Source organism: Mustela lutreola, chromosome X, assembly GCF_030435805.1.
Source record: "Mustela lutreola isolate mMusLut2 chromosome X, mMusLut2.pri, whole genome shotgun sequence".
NCBI lineage: Eukaryota > Metazoa > Chordata > Mammalia > Carnivora > Mustelidae > Mustela > Mustela lutreola.
This window is the reverse complement of record NC_081308.1, coordinates 86,373,616-86,397,366: the sequence shown is the minus strand read 5'-3', so window position 1 is coordinate 86,397,366 and position 23,751 is coordinate 86,373,616. Positions and strand designations below refer to the sequence as shown.

General features: G+C 44.0%; 1 protein-coding gene across 14 annotated transcripts in view; it reads right to left on the bottom strand.

The window, feature by feature from the left end:
• LOC131821169 (armadillo repeat-containing X-linked protein 1) overlaps nt 1–23,751 on the bottom strand; it is an 85,161-nt gene that overhangs the window by 23,128 nt on the left and 38,282 nt on the right. For 4 of the 14 annotated variants that reach the window (XM_059157015.1, XM_059157026.1, XM_059157027.1 and 1 more), the window contains exons 1-5: nt 12,440–12,565; nt 11,854–11,926; nt 11,002–11,111; nt 10,607–10,690; nt 10,248–10,338 (exon numbers count right to left, since the gene is read on the bottom strand). Coding sequence is in view for 7 of the 14 variants with exons in the window: in XM_059157012.1 (XP_059012995.1) it covers nt 1,616–9,754 (8,139 nt within the window). In the remaining 7 variants the exon portion in view is untranslated. Of the gene's footprint in view, nt 1–1,283; nt 9,899–10,247; nt 10,339–10,606; nt 10,691–11,001; nt 11,112–11,327; nt 11,400–11,853; nt 11,927–12,439; nt 12,921–23,751 lie in introns of those variants that run through there. The other 10 variants (XM_059157012.1, XM_059157008.1, XM_059157014.1 and 7 more) reach the window with 10 other exon arrangements.

Sequence of the window (23,751 nt, the reverse complement as noted above, 5' to 3'; positions counted from 1 at the left end):
TTAAGATTATATGCTAATTTGTTTCCTAGTAAATAAATGTAGATGTCTATCACCATTTTCAATTGCTGCAAAATGTTTCAATGTGTAGACACACCCTAATTTGTCTAGCCAAGTGCCTATTTTGAGGCCCTTGGGTCATTCGCATGTACGAAGATGCACAGCTTTGTAGGAGCCAATTATTTGATCGTTTTCTATAGATAAATTTCTACAAGTAGGATTACTGGTTCAAAGAGCACACACATCTTAAAGACTTCTGAAACATGTACCCAAACGGACCTTGTATGGATGTATGCTCCTACCAGCCCAGTTTGAGAGTGCCCCTCCCACCACACCCTCACCACACTCTAGGGTGGGAGAGAGGTGGGTCTTCTACAGTATTGATGCCAATATTACTCTCAATGATCCCATAAAGGCCCTGCCTTAGTCAACCTTCTAAAAGAAACCTGATAGAAGCACTAAATACTGCTCTTTCTTCTATTATACTTTCTTATTATTTCAAAAAACAACTAATGTATTTACCGACATAGACACCAGATTTGGCCAAGAAAGAGAGTGTTTTCAATGAAGTGCTACCAGGACCCTAAAATAAAATTGTCCTTCTCTGTATGCCCTCAAGATATGTTCCATCACTTCTTTGTTCAAAGAGTCTCTCACTTCCTTTCTCCCCTTGCCATTCCTGTGGCCAGTAGTGAAGTCTCACACTTCTATCATCTCATGCCTGGACCATGGCAGTGACTTCCTAACTGGTGTTCCAATCTCCAGTGGTCACTCCTTTCCCCATCCCAAATCTGACCCAACCTGCACACAAATCAGCTACATCCTTTTCCTTTCATTTTCATTCCTCTGGGCACAGAAGGCTTTGGGGCCTCCCAAGGGTGGAAGGAGTAACATTCAAATAACCAGGTTTAGCAATCAGGGATTCTGCATGAAGGGGCTCTCCCAGACTGATGGATTACATTTCCCGTCATTCCTCTCCCCACACTTGGAACTTTGGGCAGGCCAGCCTCCTCTCTGGATTGGGATTTCCACCTCCATGCCTTTCTTCCCACCACTCCACCCTCCTCCAATGCTCTCCCACCCCATTTTTATCCTATCCTTCAAGCCCAGCTTATTTAAACATACCTCTCCTCTGCACAACTTTGCCTCAGAACTGCTGCCTGAAGACATTTCTGCACTGACAGGAAGGATTTGGACAGAGGCTTGTAGTTTTGTTAGTATGTTTTTGTTTCCATACATCTTGCCTTTCCAAATAGATCATAAACTCAAGGACAAAAATGTGTCTCTTTTTTTCTGCTTAAAACACACAACTTTATTGATAACATAAAAAATAGTCTCAAATGTAGAAACACAAGTCCACACAAAGGACCAAAAATTACCTTACTCATGAAGAATCAGGTCAGTTTCTGCTCATGAAGCATACTAAAAATATCTCAGTCCAGACAAGGTAATAGTCAACACATGTATTTTCAGTACATTTCATGTTCATAAAGTGATCCAGCTACAGACCATCACAAGTAACATCAGTTTCAAAGTTGTAATGCAATTTACAATGTGCATTACTTCCAGACTGCAAAACCAAAATATTACTCAGATTTGTTTGGGAACATACAGTTAATCAGAGTTTACTTAATAATAGCTCAACTTTTTCTTTCACCTCAGGGTCACTGTACTCTGCTGCTAAGACCCGGAGCTTTTTGGCACAAGCTTTAGGTCGTTGGAATATGAAGTAAAGGGAATTTTTACTGAACTTGTCCTGGGTAAATACTTTTGCCCTTCTTTTAAAATGATAATTTATATTTTCAAATAGTGAAAGAGCATTAAGAATATTCTCTTTTGTCTCTTTCTTGCTAAAGATATTAATCAGTGATGTTGGTGCATTGGCAATAAGTAAGTCTTTTGTCATAGATGGATTTTTAGAGAAATTCAAAAGCATTCCCAAAATATGGTCTTTTGTTTCTCCACTTCCCACAGTTAACAAACGAAGAAATTCTGAAATATAATTTGTAACCATATGCTGATATTCACTAATAATAGTCAAATGCTTTATCAGTCTTAGTCCAGCCAGCTGTACATTTGAATTCAAGGGATAGGTGACTGTATCTTCACAAACTTGGTTTAAGTATGTTTTCACCTTCCTATGATTTTCAGCAGCCACTGAGATGTTATTCAGTGCATTTAAAGCCTTCTGCCTAACACTGGGATAGGGATTATTGAGCAAACTTTCAATAATTGAGATTCTACCTGCATTACGAATGACTTCATGGGAAAAGGGATATTCAGGGCTGTTATAAAGAGCATTATTAGCTATTTCATGAATAGAAGGATCTTCAGTCATCTCAATCATGCAAATGAGTTTTTCAAGCTCTCGTGGATCCATATTTGCTTCGCGTTTACAGCGACAGGTCCAGGGCTGAGTTTTCTCCTCATACCTGATCTGCTTTCTGAGCTCATCCTCAGGTGGGAAGCAGGACTTATTTTGGTATGGAAATTTCATTTCTGTCCAGATCATGGCTCCTGCCCATGACCCCATTCCTGCACCTGGGACCATGGATGGATATGTGCCTCTTGACTCAGCTGACTTTTTGGCTTTAGTCTTAGGTGCAGATTTGTCCTCACTTATGTTTTCATTACCATCCCAGAACCAAGACCTTTCATCAACTCCACCAGCAGTTGGTGCCTCAAGCTTACCCTTGGCATTGGCCTTATCTCCAGCTCCACACTCAAAATTGACATTTCTCTCCCTCTTGGGTCTGAACTCATTACTCCTCTCACTGTCAGCCCAAAACAAGGACCTTAAACTGATTTCTTCAATATCAGGGCTAGACGCTCTACTTAGCTCATCCTCATCTACATCCTCAGCCAAAGTCCACGACTCCATGCAAGCCTCTTCCTCAGCCCCAAGTCTAGAGCCCGTAGTGGCTGCATCTCCATCCCAGAGCCAAGACTCCTTCCTGACCTCTGCCTCAGCCCCAGCCTCAGCCCCCACAAGGGAATCCATACAGGCTGCCTCTTCAGAGCTGATCCAGGACCCAATACTGGCCTTATCCTCAGCCCCAAATCTGGAACTAAGGATGGCCTCTTCTTTAGCCCCTGATCGGGATTCAATATTGGCTTCATTTTTATCTCCAGGTTTGGATACAATACCAGCCTCTTCCCCTCTCCTGAGGCAAGACCCTGTACTAGTCTCACCCCCAGTCCTAAACCAGGATCTTTCTTTGGCCTCCATCTCAGCACTGATCTGGGGTCTTCCACTGGCCTGGTCACCAGCCCTAGCCCAGGGCCCTCCACTTGCCTGGTCCTCAAGCCCCAGCTTCGATCTTTTACAGGCTTCATTATGAGGCCTAGACCCAGCCCACAATTTTCCACTAGCCTGGTCCCTAATGCCAGCCTGGGAGCCTTCTCTACCTGCTGGGTCCTCAAATCCAGGTTTGGAACAGCTATCAGCCTGAATCCCAGCCCCAGCCCAAGACCTTCCACTGACCTGACTCCCAGTGCCAGTCCAGGACCCACCACTAGACTGGTTTGCAGGCCCTGGATTAGACCCTCCAACAGCCTGGTCTTCAACACCAGACCAGAACCTTCCTTTACTGGCTTGATCCTCAAATCCAGGTTTGGGACAGCTACTAGCTTGATCTCCAGTCCCTCCCCAAGACCTTCCACTGACCCAACTTCCAGTATCAACCCAGGACCCACCACTGGATGGGACCATGGGCCCTAGTCTAGATCCTCCAATAGCATGGCCACCAGACTCACCCCAGGTCCCACTTGCATTAGACTGACCCCCACTGCAAGCACAGAACCATCCACTGGACTGATCCTCGGGCCCTGATCTACATTCTTCACTGGCCTGGTCCCCAGTGCCAGCCCAGGAATCTGCAATGGACTGGTCCCTGGGACTCAGCCTAAACCCTCCACCAGCCTGACCCCCATTGTCAGCCAAAGACCCTCTTCCACTTGCCTGCTCTTCAAATCTAGGTTTTGTCACATCACCAGCCTGATCCCCAGGTACAGCCCAGGTCCCTCCTTTGGCCTGGCCCATGGCCCCAGCCAAGAACCCTCCATTGGCTTGGTCCCCAGAGTCACCCCAGGACCTCCCACTGGACTGGTCCTCAGGCCCCAACCTAGGCCTTCCATCAGGCTGGCCACCAACCCTAGCCAAAGATGCTTCTTCATTTGCCAGATCCTCAGATCTTGGCTTGGACTCACCACCAGACTGATCACTAGTCCCAGCCCAGGACCCGTCACTGGCCTGCTCCATAGTCCCAACCAAGAATCCTCCACTGGCCTGATTCCCAATGGTAGTCCAGGACCCAACACTAGACTGGTCCACAAACCCTGGTTTAGAACCTTTGCTGGCCTGTTCCCCACCCCTAGCCCAGGACTCACCACCCGACTGGTCCATAGGTCTCAGCCTGGAGCCTCCACTAGCTTGGTCTGCAGTGTCAGCCCAGGTCACATTTTCACTGGCCTGATCCTCAAATCTAGGCTTGGATCCACCAGACAGACCACCAGTCCCAACCCAGTACCCTCCACTAGCCTGGTCCATATCCCCAGGCCAATACCCAATACTAGCCACATTCCCAGCTTTAGCTTCAGCCCAAGACCCTCCATTAGCTTGAATTCCAGCACCATCCTGGGACCTTCCACTGGCCTGTTCCTCAGCTCCAGTCCAGGACACTCCAATGGCATCTTCTCCAGCCCAGGACACCCTACTGGCCTGACCTCCAGCCCAAGGCTCCCCAATAGCCTGGTTCCCAGTGCTAGCCCAAGAACCCTCACTGACCTGGTTCTCAGTCCCAATCCAGGATGCTCCAATGGCCATGTCCCCAGCCTCTGACAAAGAACCCCTACTGGCCTGACTCCCACCCCAGAGCCCACCACAGGCCTGGTCCCCAGCTGCAGCCCAGGATGGAAAACCAGCTTCATTCTCAGCCTTAGCTCCAGCCCAGGACCTAATATCAGACTTATTACTAGCTCCACTCCAGGACTCAATACTGGCTTCGTTCTCATCATCAGCCCAAGACATGCTATTCTCCCAGTATCCATCCCTGGCCTGAAACCTAAATTTGATCCATCGCTCAGAAGCAATCCAATCCTCAATACCAATCCCATTCCAGTAATAGTCATGGACCCTAGGCCGAGTCTTACTGCGGGTCTGAGTACCTGTCCCACTCCCACTCTCAGAAGTGAGCATGGCCTCAGCCTTGGGCTTTGCATAACCCTCATCTCCTGTGGCTTCTGCCTCAGAGTTGGGTATAGCCTTGTCCTTTGTCTCAGGCAAGATCTTACTCTGGAAATGGGCTGCAGACTGAGGCTGGCCAGAGCCCATCATATGTGCCCCAGCCTCTACCCTAGACTCAGCATTGGTATTTCCCCTGACCTTACTTCTGGCGCCAAGGAGGGCCTCACCCTGAGAAATGGCCATGGCCTGGGGTGAAAGAGAGCCTACTGTATCTTGCCTATCCCTTGCCTTAAATACCACATTGAGATTGTCCCTGACCTTATTTCTGGCACCAAGCAAGTTTTCACCTTGGGAATTAGACATGGCCTGGGGTTGGGCAGTGCCTGTTATATCTCTTTGAGGCTGGTCTGAACACATTATATCTGGCCTGGTGCCTGCCTTAGACCTAGCACTGGGATTGCCCTGGACCTTACTCCTGGCACCAGACAAGGTTTCACCTTGGGAATTAGACACAGCCTGAGGCTGGGCAAAACTTGTTGTACCTGCTCTGGCCTCTACCTTAGACACAGCATTGGGATTGCTTCTGACCTTATTCTTGACACTAGGCAAGGCTTCACTCTGGGAACTGGCCACAGCCTGGGGCTGGGCAAAACCCACTGTATCTGGCCCAATCCCTGCTTTAGATGCAGCACTGAGAGTGCCCCAGACCTTATTCTTAGTACCAGTTAAGACTTCACCCTGGGAATTGGCCACAGCCAGGGGTTGGGGAGAGCCTGTTGTATCTGTTTGAGGCTGGGCAGGGCCCACTGTATCTGCCCCAACCCCTGCCTTCGACACAGCATTGGGATTGATGCTGACATTCTTAGTACCAGAAAAAACTTCACCCTGGGAAATGGCCACAGCCTGAGGCCAAGCAGAGCCCTTCACATCTGCCCTGGCCTCTGTCTTAGACAGAACCTTGGAATTGCCCCTGACCTTACTCTTATTACCAGACAAGGCTTCACCCTGGGAACTGGTCACAACTTGGAGCTTGGCAGAGCCCACTGCATCTTCCCTGGTCTCTCCCTTACACACAGCATTGGGATTGCCCTTGACCTTATTCTTAGTGCCAGAGGAGTCTTCACCCTGAGAACTGGTCACAGCTTGTGGTTGAGCAGAGCCCACCATATCTGGCCCAGTATCTGCTTTAGACAAAGCACTAAGATTACACCGAACCTTACTCCTGGCACCAGGCAAGGCTTCATCCTTAGACTCATCCTGAAGCTGGGCAAAGCTTGTTGTATCTGCTCTGCCCTCTATCCTAGACACAGCATTAGGATTGCTGCTGACCTGATTCTTCACACCAGGCAAGGCTTCACACTGGGAAGTGGCCACAGCCTGGAGCTGGGCAGAGCCCACTGTACTTGGCCCAGCCCCTGTCTTAGATGCAACATTGGAATTTCCCCTGACCTTGTTCTTAGTCCCAGGCAAGACTTCACCCTGGGAATTGGCCACAACCTGAGGTTGGGCAGAACCTGCTAAATCTGGCCCAGTTCCTGCTTTAGACAAAGCACTGGGGTTGCCCTTGACCTTTTTCTTGACACCAAGCAAGGCCTCACCCTGGGCATTTGCCACAGCCTGGAGCTGGGCAGATCCCACTGTAGCTGGCCCAGCCCCTGTCTTAGACACAGCACTGGAATTTCCCTTGACCTTGTTCTTAGTCCCAGGCAGAACTTCACCTTGAGAACTGGCCACAGCCTGAGGCTGGACAGAGTTCACTGTATCTAGTCCAGCCCCTGTCTTAGACACAGCACTGGATTTACCCTTAACTTTATTCTTGATGCTAGGCAAGGATTCCCCTTGGGAAGTGGCCATATCCAGGGTCTGGGCAGACCCTGTTGTATCTGTTTGAGGCTCTTCAGTGCCCATTGCATCTTCCCTGGCCTCTGCCTTAGACACAGCACTAGGATTGCCCCTGACCTTATTCTTAGTACCAGACAAGACTTCACCCTGGGCATTGGTCACAGCCTGGAGTTGGGCAGAGCCAACTGTATCTGGCCCAGCCCCTGCCTTAGACAAAGAATTGGATTTGTCTCTGATCTTATTCTTGGTACCAGGCAAGGCTTCACCCTGGGCATTGGCCATAGCCTGGAGCTGGGTAGAGCACAATGTATCTGGCCCAGCTCCTGTCTTAGAGATGGCATTGGACTTGCCTCTGACCTTGTTCTTAGTACCAGGCAAGGCTTCACTGTGGGAACTGGCCACAACCTGGGGCTGAGCAGAGCCTGTTGTATCTGTTTCATCCTGGGCAGAACACATCGTATCTGACTCAGTCCCTGCCTTAGATACAACATTGCGATTGCCCCTGACTTTGCTCTTATTACCAGACAAGGCTTCACCCTGAGGACTGGCCACAGCCTGGAGCTGTCCAGAGGCCAATGTATCTGGCCCAGTCCCTGCCTTAGACACAGCATTGGGATTGCCCCTGACCTGATTCTTAGGTCCAGACAAGGCCTCACCCTGGGAACTGGCCTTAGTCTGGGGCTGAGCAGAGCCTGCTGTATCTGTTTCAGGCTGGACAGAACATATTGAATCTGGCCCAGTCCCTACCTCAGACATAGCGTTGGGCTTGCCCTTGACTTTATTCTTAGTTTTAGGTGACATTTCATCCTGGAAAGTGGCCACAGCATGATGCTGGGCAGAGCCCATTGTATCTGGTCCAGCCTCTGACTTGGACATAGTATTGGAATTGCCCCTGACCTTATTCTTGGCACCAGGCAAGGCTTCACCCTGGGAACTGGCCATAGTCTGAGGCTGCCCACAGGCCCTCAGTTCAGCCTTAGCCCCTGACTTAGAAATAGTATTAGGATCACCCCTGCCATCAACCCTGGAATCGGGTAAAGCATCAGCTTGGGTCTTGGGCCCAACCTGAGGCTGCACGCTGGTTTTCATTTCCATCCCGACTCCTGCTTTATGCTTGCTTTTGCCTTTCCCCCTTGTCTTACCTCGAGTACCAGGCAAGGTCTCAACCTGGCTCTTGGTGGAAGCCTGAGACTGTACCTTTGTGTCTGTCCCAGCCGCTTCCTTAGACATGGTGTTGGCATTGCCTTTAGCCTTAATCCTGCCATCAGGCAAGGCATCAGCCTGGACATTGGCCCCAGGCTGAGGCTGTGTATAGAGCTCCATGTCTGTCCCAGCCCCCATCTTAGACATGGCATTGGGATTGTCTCTGGTCTTAACCCTGGCATCAGGCAAGGCCTCAGCCTGGGAACTGGTCCTCAGGTTTGCCCTGGCCCCTGTTTTAGACAGAGCATTGGAGTTGCCTCTACCTTTAAGCCTGGTCTCCAGTGTAGCCTCAGCCTGAGCACTGGCTGTAGCTTGAGGATGAGCAGAAGCCCTCATGTCACCTCCTGCCATTGCCTTAGATGTGACATCAGTATTTCCCCTGTCATCAACCCTGGCACCAAACACTGTCTCGACCTGTTTCTTGGCCGCAGTTTGAGGTTGCATAGGAACTCTCATATCTGCCCCTGCCCCTGCCTTACACAGGGCATTGGTATTAGCCCCAGCATCAACCTTTGCCCCAAGCATAGCCTCAGCCTGGGTCTTGGCTATAATCTGAGGCTGGACAGAAGCCCTCGTGTCTGCCCTAGACTCTGCCCGAGACACGGTTTTGTGTTTCCCCTTGACCTCAACCCCAGCACCAGGCACGTTGTTGACCTGGCTCTTGGTTACAGCCTGAGATGGTGTACAGAACCTCATGTCTGCTCCAACTTCTGCCCTGGATGAGGCATTAGGATTTCCCTTAGCATCAACTGTGTTACCAGGCCTGGCCTCAGACTGACTCTTGGCCACACTCACAGTCTCTTCCGGGGCTCTTGCCTTGGTCTCAGGCACAATTCCAGTCTTATTTATGGCACCCATCTTGGCCACCTCTCTGGTCACTCCTAAGGCCTCACTCTGGGTCACCGTCACTCTGTTCGTCTCTTTTTCAGCCAGTATACGAGCTTCCACTTTGGTCTGGGTCATTACTTCTTTCTTGGTCTCTGCCCTGGCAGCCAGTGGCCAAACTTTAGCCTTGGTCTGGGTCACAGCCTCTCTCCTGACTACTCTCCCAGCCTCAGAATCAGTTTGGGTCACGGCTTCTTTCATAGCTACTTCCCCGGCTTTGACCTGGGCTTCAGTCAAAGTCACTACCTCTGTCATGCTCACTTTTCTGGCCACTGTTTTGGCCTCAGATTGTATCTCTGCCTCTGCCTCGGCCATTGTCATGGCCTGAGAGCTGGCTTTGGGTCTAGCTTTAGCAGTGGTGGTAATCTCTACTTCAGCCCCAGCCCTCCCTCCTGCTTCAGCTTCTGCTCCAGACGTGGCCTTGGGTGTAGTCTCAGTCTCTGTCCCACCCATGGCTTCACCTGTGGCCAGGGTCTGGTTCTGTACTCCAACAACAGTCCCCATCTTGACCTTGGACCCATTTTTGGCAAGTGTCCTCACACTCTGGACTCTTCCTTTGGTTAATCTGTAAAGGTAGTAGCAGGTACCAGCCCAAATCACCAGTCCTGCAGTCACCCAGCACACTTCCTGAACGCGGCCCATGTAATCACCCCTAGTAAAGTCACGAACAAGGCACAGGGGGCTCAATCAGGATGGGGAAAGAGGGTAGTAGGTCTGGGTGTAGGCCTGTGAGGGTGCTGGTCTTCAGCCACTTAAAGGCCACTACAGCTGCCACTGGAGGTGGACCTAGAAGTGGAGGAAGGAAATGGACTAAAATTTCTCTTCTATTTTTGTGTCTCATACAGACAGATACACAGAAGGACAGGAAAGTGTAGGAATGATGTTCATGGTGTGAGAAGAGGATGATGAGCCAACTCTCTCTCTCCATCCTTTTTATTTTCTCCCCTCCCATTCTCCCTAGTGCCCAACAACTTTCCCCTAAGGTACATCCACACATTTCCTTACACCAAATGAAAAATGAAAAAGATGGTGGGGGAGGAACTATGAATGGGAGAGACTGAGAAGCCCTCAGACCTTGATTTTTACTGGACCTATTCTCGTCACCATTCCCGAAGGTCCCCATCCTCATACCAACCTGTAATGATCAAGGCAGTTCCCTCCTCTTTCCTTCTCTTGATTGGTGATATACCCTAAAGTAGATCTATTAACTCATGAGATCAGTGGACCTAGAGACAGACAGACAGACAGACAGACGGAGGGACAGATGGTACTGGAGATTTTGTTCTTGATGTGACAGGCATATTATCAAACTACCGTTCTATCTCTCTCAGTTCACCCCACTCTCTGTACCAAAATACAGGCAAGAGCATGACAGGGATGGTGGGAAAGGGAGAGGCAAAGGATCCTCCAGACTGGACACTGACCACACTAGATGCACGCTGATCTCCACCAACCCACCGTAGAGGTCTACCCAGGCAGTTCCCATCCTCTTACCAGTCTATACTGATCAGGGGCAATTTCCTCCTTGTTTCTTTGCCTCCAGTAATCTCAAGCCCTACAGCAGACCTGCAGGAAGATCTATGGACAAGCAAACAAACAGGGGGTAATAGACACCAAGTCCTCACAGAACACACAAGCACCTTGATCCCTGATCCCAGTACCTGCCTTGGCAGATCCCATGTCCAATTTGCTATTGTGTCCCATCTTGAAAGCCCTCCTCTAGTCCTCTCTCAGTCACACTCCAGCCCACCCCTACCCCAATATGCCTCCTGTTTCCTGCCCTGAAATCAGCAGGGATGTAGCGACACTGTGGACATGGGGCAGAGTGTAGAAGAGGCAGAAGTACCATACTGAGACCCTCTCAAGTCTCAGCCACCTTCTGTGCTCACCTTCTTGTTATCCCCAGGTGCTGCCCACCTTCACACAAACCTTCATGGTTCCATGTGAGTCTCCCCCTTTCCCTGGCTTCCAGCCTTACTGTAAGTCTATGGGAGAAGACCTAGGAACAAACAGAGAAAAGGGGGAGGGTAACTGTTGAGTGCTTGTGACATCCCAGCATCTAAAACAGGGGTTCCGGCACCTGCCTTACTAGATCTAGAGACACATTCTCTGGAAAGCAGAACTTGGGGCTTTCCCAGCACTGAAAGGGGCAGCATGTAAAAGGGGGACAGGAGAAATAAAAGGGAAGGGACAGGGCAAATTATTTTTAAACCACCTGTAGGATTCTGAGGTTTGTCCCAAAAATCCATCAGTTCCTTCACCAAGGTGCTCATACAGGCGGGAGAATCTGGAAAATGGAGAAAGAGATGGAGCCCCCCATCCACTACTCTAGAATCAAACAGAGCCTACTGCCATCTATTTCCCCTTAAACCCATCTCTAGGAGTCTCCAGCAGAAGAAACAAGGCGTGAGAAGGCTTTTTATTCTGCAAAATCGCTGTCCCTCCTGGCAAAGGCTATCTCAAAGAACAAGTAATGTTCTTTAATACAACAGTTTGTATTTTCTTAATAGTATCTGAAGTGCAAATGAAAGCATCCATGTAAAAGTTTGTTGTCTTTACTGGTCTTCAACATACAATTTAAGTTAAAAACCCTAAGCTTAGCAAGTAAACGTGATTTAGGGAAAGTCCCCCCTAGTTAGCCCCAGCCCATGTCCCAACCAGACAGCGGCGCCTAAGTTCCTGTGCTAGAGAATTCCTAAAGAACTTCAAATGTTCACAGGCGGGGCCGTGCTCACACTAACCTCCACAGATCCCGTGCAGTTTTCTTCTCTCCTTCTTCCCTTGCCTCGCCACAAACAGTGCCACACGGAACTACTGTCCATCAGATAGGAGAAAGTAAAAGCACTGAGTGCTTGGACCAGCACGCCGGACACAGATCCCAATACCCACCTTTCGGGATTCAGAATCCCGGTTATCAAACGTCCCTCCCGGCATTCCCAGACGCCACCCCCACCAACTCCACAGTCCAGTCACCAAGGCCCACCATTTTCTCTGTAAATGCCACGGTGGCATGTCTCTTCCACTGAAATGAGCAGGAAGCTGGGCGGACGTGTGCGGTCAGCGATTAGAGTCAGAGAGGATGGGACATCCCAATCTGTGCATTTCCCTCTAGAGACACTTCCCCGCCCCCCACTCCCCAGCCATCCGCCTGGTCAGAGCCCAAGGTTCCCCGGCACGGACGGAGGCAGGGGGAGGGGACTAGGGACAATCACAGAGAAGGTTCCTGGAACTTAAACCCGCTTTGTCCCCCATCACCGAACTGGCTACCGGGGTAGGCCGACCACCACTGCTGCCCTGGTCTCGGCGCGCAGGCCAGGGAGCCCTTACCTGCTCCGCTTTCCTCGGGCCCAATGCCAGCCCGCCAGGCGCAGGACAGCGGGGAACCGGTACCCAGACGCGAGTGACGACTGCACCGAAGGCTGCGTCGCTCTGCAGCTCCAGGTCACGTGAGGGCCCCGCGTCACCAGCGAGCTTTCTGCCCACCCATTCCCACCCCTTCGGCCTGTGGGGAGCTCTACCGGACCCTGTCCCCCACCTCCGTTCTTCCCAACTCCCCCTCCACCAGTCTGCGAGCTGAGCCCCAGAGCGCCTAGTCACTCAGCTCTGTCCTCTCCAATCTGAAGCGCGACTAGTGAGTGGTCTCACCTCTTGCGCTTGGGTTTTGCCCTTCTCTGATTACTGGAGAGGGTCTGCATATCACCCTCCCCAGGCCTTGGTTCTGGCCTTTTCTCTGCTTAGAGGAATCCTCTCTTTCTCTCTTAGGCTGTAAGACTAACACTCCCCATCGGGTACGTCGTCGCTGCACCAAAATGGGCTAGGGAAGGGGTGTTGGGAAAGGAAGCAGAGAGTGCAAGTAGATGCTTAACTTTCTTTTTTTAAAATGTTCTTCCCGCCCCCCACCCCCCCCAACTCCCCACCCCGCTTTTATCGCATTCATTGTTTTTGTAATTGGGAAATGCAGGCAAGTTATTTTCATTCGACATTTAAAAATTAGGTCGTGAGCACCTGGGTGGCTCAGTGGGTTAAGCCGCTGCCTTCGGCTCAGGTCATGATCTCAGGGTCCTGGGATCGAGTCCCGCATCGGGCTCTCTGTTCAGCAGGGAGCCTGCTTCCCTCTCCCCCCCCCCCCGCCTGCCTCTCTGCCTACTTGTGATCTCTCTCTCTGTCAAATAAATAAATAAAATTTAAAAAAAAATTAGGTCGTGGGCACCTGGGTGGCTCAGTGGATTAAGCCACTGCCTTCCGCTCAGGTCATGATCTCAGGGTCCTGGAATCGAGTTCCGCATCGGCTCTCTGCTCAGCAGGGAGCCTGCTTCCCTTCCTCTCTCTCTGCCTGCCTCTCTGCCTACTTGTGATCTCTCTCTGTCAAATAAATAAATAAAATCTTAAAAAAATAATTAAAAAATAATTTTAAAAAATTAGGTCATAAAAATAACAAAAGACTCATTTCTTCACATTATTTTGTGCCTTGTTAATTGCTATAAACGATTTCAGTTTTCAACACATACTAGTAATTATTGACATTTTATGTACAAAATTTTCCTAAACAAAACCAGCACGTTTTCAATGTAATCTATTAATTGATCTGCGGAAAGACATTCCGTTTTCTAAAACTGGCAATTCCCCACAAGAAATTTACAAACTTTTGAAGTTCTGGCTGAACTTACTATGATCTTCTGTCAGATGTCTGAGAACTTCCTCACAGATGACTCTTGGATGATTGAGTGAAGACCCAACTCCTGATGAACCCAGTGCCTAAAAACTGATGACTTCCCAGATTAACCTGCTTTCCATTCAAGGGACTTTATTTGGATGTTACACAAGCATGAGATCAAATCGGTCTCATCACACGCTGGACAGGACCAACTGCTCTCCCACTGATGGAAATGAGGCTTAGCAGGTGCAATTTTCATTTAATCATGACACTGGTGAGATAGCTCCGGAATCTGTTGTTCAGGTACTGTATGTCTGTCACCCTAACAGCCACTAGTGCTCAGCATCTTCCAGCGGAGACAGTGCTGAGAGTCTGTGGGTGACTGTGAATCACTTCGACACCCCTGAAATCTGTGCCATTTTTCCCTCACGAAAAGCATAGTTGACAGGATGCCAAGCAGTCACCACTGGCTGAGAGAGGCCTTTTCACTCCCTGTCTTCTGATACAAGTTCACAGCACCACCCATACAAGCCCCTCAGAATAATCCCAGAACTCAGGGACAAAGTATGCAGAAGTTAGTCCCCAGACATTCAGCTGTCCCTGCTAGGGAGTCATACTCTAAATATAGACCCTTTAGGCAGCCTCTTTCTTTGAATGCTGAAATCTGACACCCCAGCAGGAAGCTCTCCCTGTGAGGGGCCCCTGTGTGGGGGAGGCCCCACTAGGAAGGGAGCCAGGGAGCCCAGAGTGCCAAAGGACCTTGCTAATGACTTTACTGAGCTCAGTCGCCCGTAACCAACTTAAATTCTCCATCGAAGGGAAAGATTCAGAAATCGGTTACATAAACTTTTAAAACCTTAGGCAAGTAAAATACAAAACCCATAAGCATAGGCTGACAAGTGGCTAATTTGTAATAATCTAAAAACTTACAAATCACTAGTAAAATGATAACCCAGTAGAAAAATGTGCCAAAGACCTCAATGGATTTGTTCACAGAAATGAAACACAAATGACTTATAAACAGGAAAAGATGCTAACTTCAAAGAAAGGCAAATCCAAACAATTATATCTTATATTGTTTCAGCTAGGCATTTGTCAGAATACAGAAATGTGAGGGATGCCTGGGTGGCTCAGCTGTTTGAGCATCTGACTCTTGGTTCAGGCTCAGGTCATGATGTCAGGGTATTTGCTTGAGATTCTCTCCCTCTCCTGCTGACCCTCCTTTCTCTCTCTCTCTCTCTCTCTACCTCTCATAGATAATTAAATCCTTAAAAATATAGATGGATAGAATTTTGATAATACTGTTGATTGGTTTGTGAAGAAATGGGCACTCCCACACTCTGTTGGAGGCAGTTTACTCAACTGCAACCTTTTTGGGGTTGGCAAAAATCTATTAAATGATAAATATAATATCACACAAATGCTTTGACCCAGCAATGCTATTACTAAGGATTTAACCAGTGTATATGTCTGCACAGTTTCTCAAAGATATGTGCGCATTTCATAAAGGATATCTATTGCAGTACCCATAAAGGTTTAAAAAAAAACTGAAGAAACATAAAGGGAAAGGTTAAATACATTATGTTAAATATACGATATGGTTGATAAAAAGAAAGATTTAGTTCTTTGTATCCTGATGGAAATATACTTAGGGTATTTTATTATTTGCTGTTTATTTTCTGTAATTACATGCAAATTTCAGAAGAATATATTCTAGTATAAGAGTCAAACCCAGAAAAACACTAGTACCACTTTAACTCCACTATCCTCAACCAAAGTACAGTTACCTTCCCATTGCTATAAATTTGTTATGTTTAATTATTTTCTATACATTATATATACATGCATATCTTACTAAATATATATGGGATTATATTTAACATACTGTTTTGGAACTCATTTTTTCCATTTAAAATTATATCTCAGAGAGCTCTACATACCAATACTTTTATTTTTTTAATATTTTTATTTATTTACTTATTTACTTGAGAGAGAGAGAGCATGCATGAGCATGCATGAGGTGGAGGTGCAAAGGAAGAGGAAGCAAGAATATAGCAGGATATAGCAGACTATACCCTAGGTATAACAGAATATACCTTGAGTGCAGAGCCCAGCACAGGGCTCAATCTCACAATCCTGAGATCAGGGCCTGAGCCAAAACTAAGAGTCGGTCACTTAACTGCCTGTGCCACCCAGACACACCCACATACCAGTACATTGAAATATGTTTTATTATTTTTAACTGCTATGTACTATTCCATAGCTTAGCTATGCTATTGGTTATCTAATTTCATTTCCCAACACCCCATTTATGAACATAAAATTATTCTGGGTCTGGGTCTAACAAAATCAAGGCTACAGTGAGAAATCTGATATCCACAGATGGAAGGATTTCTTTAGGCTATTCTGATATAAATAAAATTTACTTACATTTAAAGGTATGAGATTTTATACATTCAGTACTGCCCAAGAAAGGAAGAGAGTTGTTATATATTTAATCGGTATACCACCAAACTGCCCTCCAAAGATACCGGGCAATTTACACATGACAAGCACTCCATCCCCATGCTCTCATGCACACTGTAAATTAATAATTAGTGTCAATTTAAGAGACAAAAAAAATGTATGAGGTTGTCCTTTTAATTAACATTTTCCTAAATATCTATAATCTTTAGCATTGTTGCATATGCTTATTGGTCATTTGCATTTCTTCATTGAGCATTAGTTGTTTATATCATTTGAGTGTTTTTTTCATTCAGCAATATTTTTCTCACTATTTGTAGTTCCTTGTGCATACACCTATACAATAACTATTTTTCTCTTATATAAGTTGCACATATAATTCTCCCAACCTGTCACTGACATTTTAATTTTATGGTACTTTTTGATATCAGAATTTTTATATTTTGATGCAGTCAAATATATCAACTTTTTCCTGTATAGCTTCTGGGTTATATAAGCTATGTATATTTGAATATAAACACATATGTATAGATATGATATATATGTGGGGATATATATATATATATATATATATATATATTCAAATATATGGCCAAATTCCAATACAATTCATGTAACAGTCCATTATTCCTCAACTAATTTAAAATGACTTATGCTAGGGGTGCCTAGAGGGCTCAGTCAGTTGAGCACCTGACTCTTGATTTTGGCTTAGGTCATGATCTCAGGATCCTGGGCACAAGCCCAACTTTGAGCCCCACACTCTGCTCAGAGGGGTGGGAGGTGGAGCAGTCTGCTTGAGGAGTATCCCTGTGCCCCTCCCCCCAATCGCTATATTTCTCTCAAATAAATAAATCTTTAAAAAAATAAAAGAAACTACTTATGATGAATTCTTATTTATACTCAGACATGTTTCATGGATTGACTTTTCTGTTCTGCTGATATATATGTGTGTGTGTACATATACATGTGTGTCCATATGTGTGTGTATATATGTATATTTATGTATGTATATATGTGTATATAACTGCCTCAATAGCACACTTGGAATCAGTATAGCTTTGTAACAAGTTTAGGTGTCTGGGAGGAAAAATCTTTCATTGCTCTGCTTTTTCAAACTGTTTTTGGATATGTTTGGACATTTCAAACAAAGTTCCAAGTTTCATTTTTTTAAGATTTTATTTATTTATTTATTTGAAAGACAGAGATCACAAGTAGGCAGAGACACAGGCAGAGAGAAAGGGAGGAAGCAGGCTCCCTGCTGAGCAGAGAGCCCAATGCAGGGCTCTATCCCAGGACCCTGAGACCATGACCTGAGCGGAAGGCAGAGGCTTTAACCCACTGAGCTACCCAGGCACCCCCCCCCCAAGTTTCATTTTTAAAAAATCCTGTTGGGCTTCTATTACAATTGCATTGAGTTCATAGATTAACTTAGAGAATAATTAAAATCATAATAATAAATTATTATTTTCATCCAGAGTCATGTTTTTTTTGTTTGTTTGTTTTTTCTTAGAGAGTACGTGTGAGAGATGTGCAGAGTGGACTGGGAGAGAGAGACTCTCAAGTAGGCTCCACATTCAGCAAGGAGCCCAACACAGGGCTAAATCTCAAGACCCTGAGTTCATGACCTGACCTGAAATCAAGAGTCAGACACTTAATGGACTGAGCCACCCAGGTGCCCCAATATTTTTTAAATTTATTTTCACCTTTTGTGCCCTTCAGTACAATTATACAGTTTCCTTCATGTAGATTTTTATTATTTCTTATTTGCTGTATTCCCAAATATTTAAGTTTTGGTTAACATTGTGAATGGTGGCTTTCTGCACATGATATTCTTTTTTGTTTTTTAGGAAAACAGTTTTAGCTTTTTATAAAAATCATGCATGCTGGACTCCTGGGTGGCTCAGTTGGTTAAGCATCTGCCTTCAGCTCAGGTCGTGATACCAGAGTCCTGGGATCCAGTCCCGAATTGGGCTCCTTGCCTGTTTCTCCCTCTTCCTCTGCCTGCTGCTCCCCTTGCTTGTGCATGCGTGCGCGCGCACGCGCGCACACGCACACACACACACACACACACACTCTCTCCCTAATAAATAAAATCTTTGAAAAATAAAAAAAATTAAAAATCTTGCATGCTAATTATAACTAAGTGATTCAATGCAGTAAAGTACAAAGAAGAAAAGGTAAACTATCACTCAGATTCCAACACCATGAAATAACCATAAAATTTTCAAAGAACAGTCAAACTCCCTGGAAAGTATATGTTTAGATCTGAGCATTTCATTCTTTAAGAATATACTCTTGGGGGGAGTGCCTGGGTGGCTCTGTTAGTTAAGCGTCTGCCTTCAGCTTAGGTCCAGATCCCAGAGTCCTCAGATTGAGCCCCTCAACCCCGGTGGGGTTCCCTGCTCGGCATGGAGTCTGCTTTTCCCTCTTCCTCTGCCTGCCACTTGCCCTGCTTGTGCTCTCTCTCTCTCTCTCTCTCCCTGTCAAATAAATTTTTTTAAAAAATCTTTAACAACAACAAAAGAATATATTCCTGGGGTGCCTGGATGGCTCAATCAGTTAAGCATCTGACTCTTGATTTTCTGCTGCGGTCATGATCTCAGAGTCCTAGGATGGAGCCCTGACTCGGGTTCTGCACGCAGCATGGAGTATGCTTGAGATTCTCTCCCTCTGCCCCTCCCGCTCATTTTCACTCTCTCTCTTTCTCTCTCAAATAAAATAAATAAATAAAAATAAAAGGAATATATCCTTAATATCTGTGAACATATACTATATCTCATTTCCTTTAATTTTTTTTGTCTTTCTTATCTCTAGTCAATGTAATAATCTCAAGCTCTTCTGTCTGTAATTCAATTCCTAGCCATGTTTTTCCAGTTCAGTTATTTATAATTTATTACTTCTATGACAATGTTCTTTGCGCCTAATTAGTTCCTTAGTTTGCAATCTTCCTTTTTATCAAATTCTGCTGTCTTATCATCTCATCTTTGAGCTTTGGGTTTTTTTTTTTAAGATTTTTATTTATTTATTTGACAGACAGAGATCACAAGTAGCAGAGAGGCAAGCAGAGAGAGAGGGAGGGAAGCAGACTCCCTGCCGAGGAGAGAGCCTGACGCAGGGCTCGATCCCAGGACCCTGAGTTCATGACCCGAGCCCAAGGCAGAGGCTTTAACCCACTGGGGTTAACCCAGGCACCCCTGGGGTTTCTTTTTAAGTCTATATTTTTATTAAGTTGTTCTATAGCTTAAAGTACTTATTGGAAATTTCCTTCTGTACTTTGGGGTATGTTTTTTCTCTTTTAGTTTCTTGGCTTTTCACATGCCATATCTTATATGGATTCTGAGGGGCAACGGCAAGGTTAAGGATCTGACTGCCTAGCCCCACTGTTCTCAGCTCTGGGATCTTCTATTTCTTTACTTGCCTGTGACTTTTTGAAGTTTGCGTAATTAAGATGTGCCCGTTTCTTCGGTTGTTGATGATGACTCCCACTCCACCTCTGCTAGGTTTTTACTCCTTTTGTTTTGCATTTTTTCAGGTATTTCAGTCCTGAGATGGAGCCCCACATCTGGCTCTCTGCTCAGGGGGAAGCCTGCATCTCCCTCTCCCACTCCCCCTGCTTGTGATCCCTCTCTCACTGTGTCTTTCTCTGTCAAATAATAAATAAAATATTTTTTAAAAAAGGAATCGGTGCTTAATTCAACAAATGACCTTATGGTACTTACTGGGATAATCATACTTTATTATTTTAATATCACACTACTATTTAATATTATTTTACATAATTTTTAAATGATTTACTACAGTGGATTATAATAAAACTGTTCTAATAATAAAGTGCACTTGAATTCTTGGGATAAATCTCACATGGTAGTGACTATTTTTTATACACTGCTGGATTTCAATTTGCTAATATTTAATTTCCTATTTTTTGTACATGTTTGCTGATGAGTTTAGTTTATAGTTTCCTTTTTTGTGCATCATCCTTTTCTAGTTTTTGCTGCTAAGATTATACTAACCTTGTAAAATGAATTAGAAAGTTGTCTATGTTCTGGAAATTGTTTATATAATCAGAAAATTTTCTGCTCCTTGAAGGTTGAGAGAACTTTGCAAGAAAACAGTCTGAGAATGATAATTGTACTTTTTTCCTTTTTGTTTGTTTTTAAAGTAGTAGGTCTTCAATTATTTGTAGACATCTTCATTGGTTTTTGATCTATTCAAATTTTCTACTTCTTGAAACATTGATAATATATTTATATTTATATATTATATTTATATTTTATAATATTTCGTAAAATATCCATTTTGCCTGAAATTTTAAATTTAGTGGTACAAAGATATGACATTTTCTTGTATTTTTTTTCCAAATGTCTTCTATATTTGCAACTATGGTTCCTAATGTTTCTTTTCTTTTCTTTTTTTAAAAATTTTATTCATTTATTTGACAGAGAGAGACAGCAAGAGAGGGAGCACAAGCAGGTGGAGTGGGAGAGGTAGAAGCAGGCTTCCTGCCTAGCAGGGAGCTCCATGTGGGGGCATCCATGCTGGGCTTGATCCCAGGACTCTGGGATCATGACATGAGTGGAAGGCAGAAGCTTAACTGACTGAGCCACCCAGGCACCTCGTCTTTTCTTTTCTTAATCAGATTTGCCAAATTTGTTTCTCTAAGAACAAGGTCAGTTTTTATCAATCAATTGTACTGTGCTTTTTGTTTTGTTTCTTATCGTGTTTTCAATTTTTATTTTTTTCCTTCTATTTCCTTTGGATTCAGTTTATTGTCCCTTTTCCATACTCTTGAGTTGAGCACTTAGTTCATTTATCCTAAATCTTTCTTGTTTTCAAATATGTATTTGAGTCTATAAATTACCTTCTTGATATTGCTCTAACCACATCCCACAGGTATTACAAATGATGTTCTCATTTTCATTCTTCCCCACATAATAAGAAGTGTTGATTTTTATTTCCTCTTGAACCCAAGAGTCATTTAGAGAAGTTGTTTTTCATTTTGGGTTGGGTGAGAAATTTTTGTATTAATGTCCAATTTTATTGATCATATCATGTCACCTCCTCTTTTGGCTTTCCCTAAACATGCAATTTAAAATATCCCCCCACCCCGCTTCTATAACATCATCCAGTTGGATTTCCAGTAAAGGATTTATCACTTGCTTATATGTTTAGGTATTATTTGATTCCTTTCTTTAAGATATAAACTCTCTGGGAACAGGAACATCGTCTTTTATTCAACACCACATTTTCAGTAGCTAAAACAGGGCCTGGAACACAATAGGCACTCAATAAATATTTGCTGAATAAATAAATTATGGCCAATAATTATGAGACCTATGATTATTATTTGTTTCTTTTTAATGAAATTGGTGGATTTTAACTGTTGAATGAGCATGTTCTAACACATGAACAAGTTTTGTGAATCATGTGCACTTGAAAAGAATGTTATTTTCTGTTATGGGCAAAGTTGTTTATATTCAGGAGATTAGTTAAAGCTTATTGATTGTGTAATCCAAATCCCCTCTATACTTGCTAATCTGTGGATTACTGAAAGAGGTATGATAAGCTTTTCATTATGGCTGTAGATGTAACAACTTTTCCTGCTATTTAAATTATATTTTGCATTAAGTATTTTGAACCTATATGGCTAATTACACAAAAGATTGTAAGTGCTGTTTTCTAGGTAATATAACCATGCTTGTTAATATTAAATATCTCTCTTTGATCCTTTTAGTCCTTGCTTTCTGAAGTTTTACTCTACCTGAGATTATGTTACACTTGCTTTCTTTTTTATTTATTTTTTCCTCATTTGTATTTTTATTTAATACAATATAGAGTGGATTTTTACTTTCAGGTTCAACACTATCTGAGAGTCTCTTTTGCTTTTTAAAAAGTGACTTTAATTGATTAATTATGATATATTTAGATTTATTTCTGTCACCTGTTTTTACATTCTCTATTTACCATGCTTTTGTTGCTTTTCCCACCCTGCTTTATGTTGAACCAGTTTATTTCACCTATAGTGGTCTGGAGGCTATCACATTCGATTTTTATTCCACCCTTTTCATCAGCCATGAAATTTTTTTCTTTTCCAGATAATTTTATTAGACATACTTTTAAAATCTTATTTTCAATTATTTATTTATTTTATTTATAATTTTCAATGTTATAGTAATAGGAAGTCTAGCATATATCAGTTTTGGATCAGCGTTTCTTTTTTCTGTTACATAAAATTAGCTTTATTATTTTTTTGGAAAATAAATGTATTTATTGTGGAAAATGAGAACATACAGATACACAGAGGGAAAGAATAAAAGTCACCCTTGAGGCCATCATTGTTGACATTTTTATATAAGCCTCTCAAAGTTTTCTTTGTTTTAATTTATTTTTGTTTATTTTTTTTAATGATAGGAAATCCAGCACATATCAGTTTTTAGATCAATGTTTCTTAAATTAGGACAATTTTATCCACCATGAGACATTTGGCAGTGTCAGGAGACATGGCCAAAGCCATAAGGTTTCTAGTCTAGAATCAAACATAGGGAAATATCTTCATGACGTTGGGATAGGCAAAGATGTCTTGGACAGGATATAAAAACATTAGTCACAAAAGAGAAAATCAGATGTTATTAAAATTTAATTTTTCTGTTCATCTATAAACATTATTAACAAAATGAATAGACATGCCATAGACTTAGAAAAAATATATATGCAGAACTTATACCTGACAAAGGACTTGTATCCTGCTTATATATAATGACATACAAATCAACAATCAAAAGAAAATCCAATGTAAAATGAGACACAAACTTGAATGTACATTTCACAAAGAAAGATATCCAGTCCTCAACACCTTTAGTAATCAGAGAAATGTACACTGAAACCACACTGAAATCACCACACACTCACTAGAATGGCTAAAACCAAAGATTAACACCACCAAGTTGGTGAGAATGGAGAAACCAGAAATTTAATGCATTGCCATTAAGGATGTAAAACGGTACAACCACTTTGGAGAACTTTTTCACAGCCTTTTATGAAGTCTAACATTCACTTACCATATGACCTAGAGAAATACCCGGTTTATTTCTGAGTAGTTCATCAAGAAAAAAAAATGAAAACTTATATATATGTCAACACAAAGACTTGCACACGAATATTTGTATCAGCTTAAGTCATAATCATCCAAAACAGGAAAACAATAGGAGAAAGGATAAACAAATTGTTACACATACGTACAATAAAATACTACTCAGCAACAACATGAATAAATCTCAAAAGCAGTATGTTGAATGAAAGAAATCAGACACAAATGAGTATTACAGGATTCTATTTAAATGAAACATAAGAGCAAAAACAATCCATGGTGATAAAAATCGGCAAGTGGTTGTCTGGGGAATAGAGAAGAATTAACTGGAAAGACGTATAAGAGACCTTTCTGGAATGATGGAAATGTTCTATGGCTTATTTTGATTGGTGTTTGCATGGTTGTATGCAATTGTTAAAACTCTTCAAACTGAAA